The following is a 13,161-nucleotide window of genomic DNA, read 5'->3' on the forward strand; positions in this document are numbered from 1 at the left end:
GGTGGAATCAGTCTCTGAAGATCTGGGCTGTAAACCATGCCTTCAAAGAATGGTACCAGACAACAGGAAGGACATCCATCACCCCACGAAGACACCGAGGCTGCTTTGCATGGCCAACAATAATGGGCTTAAGCCGGTGCATGCTGTTAGCAGTGGCACAACACAAAGCAGATATCCGTTGCTTGGAGAGCTTGCGGCCAGGTACACGCTTCTCCGTCTCCTCAGCTAGAGTGTTCATTGGCAAAGAGCGATAGAATAAACCAGTATCGTCAGTATTGTAGACTTGACCGAGAGTGAGGCCCTCCCTGTCGATCAAGCCCTTCACCTTGTGCCGAAACTCGTCAACTCCATCCTCGATAGCGTCCAAAGCTTCGCCATGAGCTTTACGGTTGGTAAGGCCATGCCGTAACTTGAATGTGAAGAGCCAACCCTCGGATGCCTTGAAGTCTAGGGCGTCATGAAGCCTGGCGAACTTCTCAGCAGCAGCCTTCAGCTCCGTACCACATACCATCACACCAGCAGCATGTTGCTGTCGATACCAATTCAACGTGGAGTGGTCAATTTCAGCACACTTGGGAGTAAACATCACCTTCCTCTCCACGTTGCGTTTGCTTCTTGACGAAAAGTCAGCCGTGTACTGCACGAGTTTGTCTCGGGATCTCTTGATATCGAACAAAGTAGATCGGACCAGGTTGAACTCGCGGAGGATGCAGGAAGAAGACCACCCCGCATCTACTTTCTCCAATATCTCCTATTTCTTCTACAGAGTCAACACCACTCTCTTCCTCTTCTCAGGCGGCGGGGCCATCATCACACACACTAATAAGAGGCCCAAGAGCAGCAGGAGTGCCTGCAGCAGGTAAGGAACCACCACAAAAGCACCCATGTGGGCAGCCATGATGACGAGCGTGCACTCGCGGCGAGAGACAGGAGGAAAGTGGGGAGGATGCAGGAGCGCTCTATCGGACGTCAGAGGAATGATGCACCACAACAAAGCTGTCCCGCGCCACGTGCGGCAAGTTCAAATTACGGGCGGGAAAATTTCGTTTTTTTTTTTTCGATTTTTTTGCAGTTTTTGGACCATTTTGGGAATATTGGATCCCGGGACGATTATATCCGGTTAGTGGGGATGTTCGGATATTGGGCGTTCGGATATTAGAGGGATTATATATATATATATATATATATATATATAACTAAAAGCTCGATTAACCGGAATGCATGAGGATTCTTCCATTCCTGATATGGAATTTTCTGGATAATCGAATGTTACTCTTAGAAATTTTCTGGGAGGTCAAACAAACGAAATAGTACCAAACCTAGGACTTTATGTAAAGTACATTATTCAATATTAGATACAGTAAGGTAAGATACAGTGCAGGTACACTCACGCTCACTGTCTGCCCAGGGGTGCCCCCTTCCTACCTCAGTATACCCAGGGAAGAGGGGACGGGGGGAATGAAACGAGCTTCACCAGCCACTACCCCAGCTCCCCACCATCCCCCATACCACCACCGAACCCCCCACCCCACCCCTCATTCTTAACTGGCAGTTACATCTCAAGCTGATTTCATGCTTAACACTTATGGTCCCACTACTAATACAAAGAACATTAGGATATGTTAAAAGAATATAACTATGAACATGTTGCAGCAAGAAGTTAATGCATTATGACATTGACAGTAAAACAAAAGCGTTACCAACGGCCATCTCAGGCCTCCTATGTTGGGTGCACTGCTTTGCAGACACACAGACACACACACACACACACACACACACACACACACACACACACACACACACACACACACATAAACACACCCAAACACGCAAGCACAGACACGGACGCACGCAAACACCCAATGCATGAGGCCTTCCATGGGCGTTGTTAATGTTTTTGTTTTATTGTCAACTTTATAATGTATTAATTTCTTGCTGCAGCATGTTCATAGTATTATTATTTTTACTATTTACATATCCTAGTGTTTTATATATGTGTATTAGTAATGTGACTGTGTGACTATGAGTGTAAAGTATGAGGTTGGCTTGAGATGTAATTGCCAGTTAAGAATGACGAGTGGGGGGAGGCCTGGGAGGGGTAGGGGTATGGGAGAGGGTTGGGAGCAGGGGTAGAGGCAGGTGGAGCTCGTTTCGTCCCCCCCTCCCGTCTTCCCTGGGTATATAGGGGTAGGAAGGGGGCACCCCTGAGCAGAAATTAGTGATCGTGAGTGTACACTACGATACACACAAAAAGACCGGTATCTGGAATAATTTCGACCGCATTCCGGATCGAATTTGCGTTCCGTTTATACGGATGTACCGATGCAATGCCGGTTTTATATATATATTTATCATGGTGACTTTATGTATGATTGTGAAAACAGGTTGTTGATAATAATTTTGATGTATGTATATTAAAATGGTATATCCAATAAAATTTCATGTTTACACAGGCAGCAGGAGCCCAGCAGTGGACCAGGCTGTGCTGAGTTTAGGCGATCACATAGTAACCAGTTACGGCACCTTCAGTTACATGGGTGCCATACTATCAAACGGCCACATCACCCACCCCATCAACAGCAACCCTCGCTATACGGACGTCTACTGCATCAAGTCAATGGACTTCCACCTCATCCCCAGAGATCGGGAGGATCCCTACAACAGCACCAACACTCTTCCCTAGTATTGCTGTTATACCCCTCCTTGTTAAGATTCTCAGAGTTGAGAAACTTAACGATTTTATTTAGTTAAAATGACCATAGGAGTCAGAGTGTTAATAATAGTCCCATGAACACTCTCAAGTCTAGCGATCTAGCTCAGCCATCTCCAGACGATTTAACTCATAAGTTAGTGAGAAGTGCATTTAAGTTTAAAAAGACTGGCTGTACCCACGTATCCTAATTTTGTAGAATAAGAGAGAAATGCTGTTACTTAAGTTTTTCAGTCTCTTCAGAGCAGGAAATCATTATCATCGAGTTTCTCATCGTCTAGCTGAGCTTAATCAGTCGTCAGCTGTAGAAAATCTAACATCTCAGTCATATAGGCCTTTACTTTTTCCGATATTTGGGAAAAATGCTCACCATTTCTTAATTCAGAACGTATACTGACATGCACATATCTATTGTCACTAGTTTTGTCCAGGCTTATTATAAGCACAGCCATTAACATGATGTTCAATATACTTTTTAGAATGAAGTGTTTTCTTTTAGTTGAGTCTAGCCTAGATGCGGCTTGCAGTGAAGCCTAGTGGCTTGATAAGATTCCATTAAATTTTAATGAAAGAAAAGCATTCGGGAGCCAAATGCTAATCGCCCGCCAGAATATGCTGTTGGCCAAGGCCAAGATTTTGACCATATCTTGTTACCCTGAAGGTTTCATGTCGATAGTTCAAGCCGTTCGTGAGATATAATGGTGCTAAAGGCGGGTGATAAAAACTAGTTAACCTTTGGCAGCCACTTTAGTGATCTTGACCTTGACCCCAAGTGCCCATTTTCGAACCTGTCCAAGATTTTGGCCATATCTTGATACCCTGAAGGTTTCATGTTGATAACTCAAGCCGTTCATGAGATACCAGTAGTGGGGGCAGATGCGCACACACACACACACACACACACACACACACACACACACACACACAGAGGCGGGCAAAAACATTACTGTTCCGCCTTGTAAAGAGGGCCGATAATAAAGGATTTCATCCATCAATGTTGCTGCTCTTGTCTCAACAGTGTAAAGATTATCCTTAGAATTAGCCGAACTCCAATTATGCGTGTCAGTTATTCTTTCTTACGACTCCACCAAGCACAACACTGCATCAGTGATGAGTTATCATAAAAAAAAAAAAAATGCATGGGAAATGCCTTTGCAGTACTTCCTAGCAGCCAAGAGGTAGGCCCTGGAACGTGGGAGAGGACATTAGCTGGGAACATATAGAGCATTTATGAATATGAATGCATGCTTAGTCCAGTGGATTAAGTTAAACAGGAGCAAAGATTCACAAAACTCTTGCAAGGTGAATGTGTGTATTGATTTGCAGGAAGAAGGCACATCAGTACTATTGTTCAACACTGTCCTTTAAAGTGAACGATTCACTTGTAAAACTAAATTTTACATTAAGATGTGAAGTGTACTGTCCCCACGGAAAACAGTTCCTGGCTGCATCACACCCTCATTGATCCACAAATGAGAATTCACAGCAGACTGGTAATGCAGGGATACGATGATTGTCATGCAGTGCACAATGATTACAGAACTATTGAATAATGTTGTACAGGAAAATGTGGAAGTCATGGTGTCACTCTCAATTCTTGTAGTAGGAATTAAAGATGAATACAGTGAGTTGATCTTAATTCATTATCTTCAGAGAATATCTAAGTTGAGCAGGGTCTCTCTTACAGAGACAATATAGTATGTAAGTCTAGTTGGGCCCCTCTTCTTGTTCACTCTCTCCACTACTTGCTAGCCTCCTTCTGAGCTCTGCTTCCTAACTTCTGGTGAGACAGGGGTCGTGTCACGTGTGTTACACTGTGGTTGGAAAGTTCTAGAAACCTGTGTGTGAGTATGTGTGTGTATGGTCACTAGGCTTTGTTCGTATGCTATCTCGCTGACACACTACCTATATCATCCTCTGACTTGCTACTTCCTGTGTATGGTCAACATTTCCTCAGTTAACTTGCAAGATCATTTCCCTTTCCCAGGCTTGCTTGGAGCTCTGTCTATTTATCTATTTATCCATCTATCTATTATGATTTGTAATTATAATATGGATTCCTAACATTGCTCGGCCATGCCGCTGAAGGTCCTCCAACAGCAATTATCATTGACACATGCTAATCTACTAGTACATAATATTGATTATAATATCGTATACATATAATATTCATAGTAAATTGCAATGATCCAGTAATATTACATTTTAAACAAGTTGTATACATATTTGAATAAATGCACTAAAGGTAAACTATTTAACTGTAATACAGTATGTTCATGAGTTATTGTAGTGAAATGCATACATGCAAGAAAAAAAAATAGTTTAAAAATAAGATTATGGTAAGAGTTATTAATGTTTCATTTAAAGATAATGGTACTGGTATGCCATACTTCTATATCATGGGTCATTCTTCTTTGTATTATGAATATATATATATAAATATATATATATATATTTTTATATATATATATATATATATATATAGATATATATACTAAATATGTACACTTCATTCAGGGGGGTTAACTTGGATGTTAACTCTCCCCCCACTAAATACTGACTCCAAATTTGCAATTCTTGCATGCATTCTGTGCACTGCGAACAGCAGTACTGCGAATACAATGCAGAAGATTATAAAGACAGTAGGTGCTGGGCTATAAACATAGTATGGGTTGAACATACTCAAACTCAAATCTTCCCAGGGCTTCATTGTTTCATTGATCAGTTGCATAGTTTCAAACTTAGGTGAAGTCAACTTAATACTTGTGCTCATGTTTAAGTCCATATCATGCAGTGGGTGGAAATGTTTGTGTGTATGATTGAGGATGGCGTAGTGGTTGATGGTGGATAAAGTGGACATGGATGGTGTAAATACCGCACAGTAGTCTGGTGCTATGTATAATCCTGAGGCTGAAGTATGAGATGGTGGTATATCTGGACAGCCTATGTAAACTGATGTGTTATGAGTGAAATAAAAAAACTGTGAGTGTCCGATGCGTTGATGGTGTACAAGTTTATCTGGAGCAAAAGTGAAGTTGCAATGATGATGAATATTGTTATTTCTGATGATAGCCATTTCACAAGGGACTGTATCAGTAGGCTGAAACGTGAGAATGTACGCAGGACAAAGATGAACAGCATGTAAGGATGTGCAGCACTTTCGTTCAATCGTTGATTCACTTGCGAAAGTGACAGTGTTCCGTCTCTTGGAGACCATGATGAGTTCGGTGTCTGTGTTGATGTTGATGATGACCAAAGTGCTGTTATTTTTAGAGGGGAAGGGGTGTATTTGGTATACTGTGAACAGGTCTTCAGTTATGAATGGTACTTGAACTACTATTGATGTTGGTGTTAGTGTTGCTTCTAAATATGGATAATATTGCATGAATTCCCTACTTCAGAACAAAGGCTTCAATTTATGTATATGTATGCCTTGACTAATTATCTGACGTAGCTCATGAACTGGGAGTGAGTCAGTTGTGATCTTGCCATCACCAGCATTCGAAATTCCTTGCATAAGTGCCCTGTAACGAACTCTAGTGTTGTCTAATTGTAGTATAATCGTGTCAATATGTTCTGTGATGATGGAGAAGTGTTGGAAAAGTGTTATGTTACCTTCCATTTCATTTATTTTATCTACACTTTCCAGAGCTATATTTTCTGCCTTTTTCAGATTTTTCACAATTGTCTTCATTGCTGAGTTATGTCCTGTGATGAATTTATCTTGGTATGTTAGTACCTCAGCTATTTTATTAAATTTGTTGTTTATTTCTTTAAGGTCATCCTCTGTAGCCAATCCAAAGACGTTCCCAAGAACTGCGCCACCCAGGTCGAACAAACCGCGCTTTTGGCGAGTACGTGTGATGTTGTTCCTGTCGCTCAATGCCTTCGTTCCATAAGATGGGAGATCTTGAATCATGATGAGCATAGTTGACTTTGCCTGTTCTATTTTCCATTTCGCTAACTTCACTATTTCATTCACTTCCTTTGTGTTATGTGCTTGTGAAACATAGCTTCCTATCATGAAGTCCAGGGTTCACATGGGTTTCGCGAGATTTTCTAGATAAGAAGGTAATTCATACAAGTAATCCAGACTTATTTCAGTACTCATGACGTCTTTTACGATTGAAGTCGTGGCCGTTGGAGCTATGAGGCATCCTTGTCGTCCTACGTGTGGGGGGTCTAAGTGTGCATATCCTCTTGCTATGTAGAGGAGAATCAATAGCATAAGTCCCTTCATCGCTACCTACCGAAAAATGGTTATGCTGTGGTCGATGATAGTGATGATGTGCGGTACGGTTGATTGTTAATTCATTTATAGAAGGAGTTTAAATCGATATTTAATTCTCGTAAATGATGTACTGTAGATTTTATTGGAACAGTTGCACCTATGTTTGATTGTTTGGTATATGACCTTAATTTCTTTTTGTAATCATTGTTGTTTTCTTGCTTGGTTTATTGAGGTACGTTCGCCTGTTCAGTTGTATCCGATGCTGAATAATTATTGGATAATTCCCTTGAAACTCGTTTTAAATGGTCAATATGATCTTGTTTCTCTTCGCCACTTGACAGTGACTTAATCAAAACTTTGTTTGCTTTTACGTTAATTACTCTGTCTGGGCCCTCAAATTTTGGGGATAATTTATTGTATCTCGTATGAATGATACCATAAACAATATCTTCTAAGCTGAAAGGTGAATCTCTTGCCTTCTTCTTAAATGCCTTCGTCATTTCTTCCTTGGACATCGTTAATTGTTTTTTGACTCTTGAGTATGTCCTGGAATTCACGTAAACGGAATTTAGAGTAATTATCGTAATTGTATATGGGCATACTGTCACCTTCTAGGGGCTCATATGGTACTTTTTTATCTGTCCCATGTATAATGAAATGTGGTGTGTCACCTATGGATTTATTTATAGATCCAATAATTGAGGCTTCTACTCTGGGAATCCAATCATCCCAGCTTGCATAATTTTCACTGAGAATGTATCGTAGCACATCTAATACTTTTTTGTTTTGTCTCTCTACTAACCCATTCGATGCTGGGTGATAGGCTAAAACGTTAACCTTTTTGATGTTGTATTGTTTACATATTTCATGTAAGATCTCAGAATTAAATTCTCCTTCATTATCACTTATTAGTACCTTTGAGGTAGTAAAGCGACATATTACATTATCTGTTATTGCCTTTGCTACTGTCTCTGCTGTCTTATCTTTAATTGGAGCTAAAATGACATAACGGGAAAAATGATCCGTTGCTACGAATAGGTATAGGTTATTATTGTATGATAATGGCATCTTGAGTAAATCAACAGCGACAACGTCCCATGGTTGATGTGGTACAGGGTAATTACCCATCGGTGCAGGTGTGATTTTTTTTTTTTTTTTTTAATGCGAGGAAGAAGGAACCAAAGGCCATGAGCCCGCAGTAACAGTTCCCTCCAAGAGAAAAACAAAATACAATAGAGAGCCAAATTCAAGATCCGATCATTTTGAGATGCCTGTACACACTACGTTTGAAAGACTGGAGATCATAGGTAGCAGGAAATACAGACAGAGGGAGACAGTTCCAGAGCTGACCTGTTGCATAAATGAAAGACTGGGAGTAACGGTTAACTCTTGCATTAGAGAGTTGGACAGAAAAGGGATGAGAGTTTGCTGCCAGACGGGTGCTACGCGCCCGTCGTAGAGGTGGAGGAATGCAAGCAGACAGTTCAGAGGAGCAGTGACCATTAAAGTAGCGATAGAAAAGAGATAAAGATGCAACAGTGCGACGAAGAGACAGAGGTTGAAGGGAGTCAGTTAATGAGACGAAAAGCCTTTGACTCCACCCTATTGAGAAGAGCTGTATGTGGGGAGCCTCCCCACACATGAGAGTTGTACTCCACACAAGGGCGGATAAAACCCCTTTATAGAGTCAACAATTGTGCAGGGGTAAAGAAAGAGCGGAGTCGGCTTAGCACACCCAATCTCTTGGAAGCAGATTTTACAAGAGATGTAATATGATCTTTCCAAGATAAGTCCCGAGTAAATGAAACCCCAAGCATGTTCAAGGATGATGCAGGATTAAGCTGAATATTATTAAACATTAGTGGGATACCTGTGGAAGATTTTGTCGGGTTGATAGGTGTAAGAACTGAGTCTTAGATGCATTAAAAACAACCATATTATTTTTACCCCAGTCAGAGATACGAGCCAAGTCAGACATTAGGTGTGCCATAGCCTCATCCCTTGTTTGTTGAAGTAACTGTTGGGATGGGCGTTGCGGGAACCGAATGGAAAGGTGAAGGGTGGAGTCATCAGCATATGAGTGGATAGGGTTAGATGTACAGCTTAGAAGATCATTGATGAATAAAAGGAAGAGAGTTGGTGATAGGACAGAGCCCTGAGGAACACCACTGTTGATAGATCTAGGAGAAGAACGATGGCCGTCTACAAGAGCGGTTATAGAACGACCAGAAAGGAAGCTAGCGATGAAGGCACAGATAGAAGGATAGAAACCGTAGGAGGGGAGTTTGGAAATTAAAGATTTATGCCAGACTCGATCGAAAGCCTTTGAGATGTCAAGTGCAATGGCAAAGCTTTCGCCAAAGTCCCGAAAGGAGGATGACCAGGAGTCTGAAAGGAAGGTGAGAAGATCGCCAGTGGAGCGTCCCTGACGGAACCCGTACTGACGATCGGAAAGAAGGTTGTGATAAGAAAGGTGCCTTAAAAATTTTCTATTGAGAATTGACTCGAAAACTTTTGAAATACAGGACGTTAAAGCAATTGGACGATAGTTGGAGGGTTGGGAGTGGTCACTCTTCTTTGGGACTGGCTGAATGAGAGCAAACTTCCAGCAAGAAGGAAAGGTACAAGTTGACAGACCAAGGCGAAAGAGTTTGCCTAGGCAGGGTGTAAGCACAGAAGCACAGTTCTTGAGAACAACAGGAGGGACCCAATCAGGCCCATATGCCTTGTTAGTACTGAGGCCAGTGATGGCAGAAAATACATCAGCTGAAGAAGTTTTAATGTCATCCATGAGGAAGTCAGAGGGGGGAAGTGATGGAGGAACAGCACCGGAATCGTCTAAGGTGGAATTGGAGGAGAAAGTCTGTGTGAAGAGATCTGCTTTATCAGTAGAAGAAATAGCTACAGAACCATCAGAGTAGAAAAGAGGAGGGAAGGATGATGAGGTACAGTTGTTAGAAAGATTTTTGGCAAGGTGCCATAAGGAGCGGGAAGAATTCGAGTTGGAGAGTTGAGAGCATATAGTATGGATGAAATTATTTTTAGCAGAGCGAAGAACAGACTTAGCACGATTCCGGGCAGACACGTAATCATGATGTGATTCAGGGGTGGGTTGGCTCCGGTACCTTTTGTAGGCCCTCTCCTTGTTGCGGACAGCATTAGAACAAGCGTGATTAAACCAAGGCTTTCTTGCGTTAGTCAAAGGATATGAGAAAGGAATGTATCCTTTGTGTTTTGCACATGATTAGCATCTGTCTGTATGATTGTTTATATCTTTTCGTAATGAAGGCCAGTAATATAACAGCTGATCTTGTTTGAATGTCTTATCCTTTCCAGGATGTCCTGCATGTGGGCTATCGTGTATCGTTCGTAATACTTGGGGTATCATGTCATTAGGTACTACCAACTGGTTAGTATTTCTTTGGCGTTTTGGTTGCTTAGAGTTAATCTTGTATAATGTATTATTGACCATTGTGAATTGTTTGAGTGGTACATGCAGTTTGGGTAATTGTATGTCATCTCCACTTTCTAACATGTATATAACTTTAGACCATATTGGGTCAAGTCTTTGTGCTTTTGTGATATCACCGTGGTTTGGGATATTTCCTTTGAGATCTAATGTCGCGACCCGAATTGTGTTCGGGTTTCTAGATAATGCGGCAGCTTCTATGTACATTTTACCTTGTATATAATGAATTTGTACATTGTAGTTTTCAACTGTACATTTCCATCTTGCTCTCCTCCCAGAAAGGAGTTTTTCTTTAAACATACCCACTAGTGGTTTATGGTCGGTGAATAAGTGGATCTCGTAACCATATACCGAATCTCGAAACTTTTGTAATGCAAAAAACACTGCAAGTGCCTCTAAGTCTGTAGTGCAATAATTTTCCTCTGCACCTTTTGTTTGTCTGCTGGCAAATGCAATTGGTTGATTCTTTCCTCTTTCATCTTCCTGCATCAGTAGAGCCCCTAATCCTTTAACTGATACGTCTGTACAAATAAGAAATGATTTTTTGTAATCCGGATATACTAAACAGATCTTTTCTTGGCTGAATAAGTCGTCTGGACGTTGAAACTCTCTCTCTCTCTTTCTCTCTCTCTCTCTCTCTCTCTCTCTCTCTCTCTCTCTCTCTCTGTCTCGTTTCAACATCCAGACGACTTATTCAACGAAGAAAAGATCTGTACTTGTTAAGTGTTTACGAAAGACTACATATATATATATATATATATATATATATATATATATATATATATATATATATATATATATATATATATATATATAAAATCTATCTATCTACCTATCTATCTATCTATATACTGTATATGTATTAAAAAACGGAACAAAGGAAGGAAAACTAATACAAAAAATAATCCATACACCAGATTACTAGTGTCCTCTGTTCATAAAATATTTGTAACTGATAGACTCAAGTTTGGAGGTAAACATCTCCGGGGAAGCGAGTTCCAGAGAGATGCAGTTAGGGGAACGAAAAAATTCTGACAGGCACAAGATCTGCAATATGGCTGAGTGACATGCCAGTCATGAGCACTACCAGATGCCCGTGTAGCTCAAAGGAAGGCATGGAGAGGTGGCACCATGGACGCAACTTCGTCTGAGCATTTGCCATGAAAATATCTGTAAAATAATGAAGGGAGGCAACATTCCTTCTTACTTGTAAGGGAGGTAGTTTATTTGTAATGGCAGGGTAGTTAATAATTCTAACAGCTTTGTTCTGAATTTTGTCTAGTTGATTTAATGCAACTCCTCCACCTCCATTCCACAAGGGTGAGCAATATTCAAGCTGAGAGCGCACATGACTCTTATAAATTATAGCTAACTGCTCGTCAGTGAAGAAGTTACGGACTCTGTACAATAATCCAAGTTTCTTTGAGGCGGTTTTAGCAAGTGATCTAAAATGAGAGGTCCAGCTGATGGCATTGTTAAGTGAGACGCCGAGAATTTCAATACTTTTGGAGATGGGAATATTAGTAGCACTGAAGGTAATATACGAATCAGGCAATATCTGTCTATTAGTAAATTGTATATATTTAGTTTTACTTGCATTAAATGAGACAAGATTGTTTTGTCCCCACTCACTGATCGTAGATAGGTCTTGATTTATGGAGATGGCTGTACTGAACTGAGAGGTAGATATCACACTTTGTAAATGGGTGTCTGAGTGTGAATGAACTATGTAGTGTTGAGTCATCTGCATATGAATGGATGGGATTGTGGGTGACAGATAAGAGATCATTAATATGAAAATATGAATATATAAAATCATTATCATCATCAGCCGTTGAGTGTCCATTGCAGGCCCAGCCTATCCCGACCGAAGTGGGTTAGATACAGCCTATGTATCTCTGCCAAGTGGCTTAGGCTGTCTGCTAGAGATTATATATATATATATATATATATATATATATATATATATATATATATATATATATATATATATATATATATATATATATGTATATAAATATATATGTATATTAATATATATATATATATATATATATATATATATATATAGAGAGAGAGAGAGAGAGAGAGAGAGAGAGAGAGAGAGAGAGAGAGAGAGAGAGAGAGAGAGATATTGTGAATGTTTGTGTGTGTGTGTGTGGTGTGGTATGGTGTGGTTGTGTGCCCCTCGAAACAAGGGGAGTAGTTACAACTTTTGTGTTTGACTATGAACATGCCATAAAGCCTCAAATGACTGTACACAAGGACTCAAGTCGTTGTCTTTCTTTGTTCGCAAGTGAGGCGCTTTGAAATTTGGTAAGGTAAAAAAAAAAAAGCTAAAAATGGTGAAGAAAGAACCCCATGCTGCGATCAAGTATCTGCAGAAATCGGGTATGACCCCCATGGAATTCCATGAAGACATGGTCAACACACTTGGTGAGGAATCTTCTTAATGTGTCACCATCAAGAAGTAGGCTGCTGGTTTCAAAGAGGGCAGGGAAGGCACGGAAGATGACCCACTGTCGAAATGCTTAAAGTCATCAACCACGGGCGATCAAATGGAGGCCATTTACTGTATGATCTTGAATGACAGACGTTTGTCCGTGCAACAGATAGCCGACACCATGGGCAACAGTGTTGACTTAGTGCACACTGTCTTGATTGACATCGTGGGTCTAAGCAAGCTGTCTCCAAGATGGGTGTCCAGAATGTTGACACAAAAGCGGAAGATAAAACTTCAAGGACAATTTT

The 13,161-nt window shown here is 40.7% G+C and overlaps 1 protein-coding gene across 1 annotated transcript in view; it reads left to right on the forward strand.

The window, feature by feature from the left end:
• Positions 1-2,683, forward strand: part of LOC145415180 (galactoside alpha-(1,2)-fucosyltransferase 2-like) — a 123,110-nt gene extending 120,427 nt beyond the window's left edge. The window contains exon 5 of the mRNA XM_080284564.1: positions 2,454-2,683. Within this exon, the coding sequence (XP_080140690.1) occupies positions 2,454-2,683 (230 nt within the window). The remainder of the gene's footprint in view (positions 1-2,453) is intronic.
• The last annotated feature ends 10,478 nt before the right edge of the window (positions 2,684-13,161 follow it).

Source organism: Coenobita brevimanus, chromosome 13, assembly GCF_032717465.1.
Source record: "Coenobita brevimanus isolate Jiangsu-jjx chromosome 13, ASM3271746v2, whole genome shotgun sequence".
In the NCBI taxonomy this organism is placed as follows: Eukaryota; Metazoa; Arthropoda; class Malacostraca; order Decapoda; family Coenobitidae; genus Coenobita; species Coenobita brevimanus.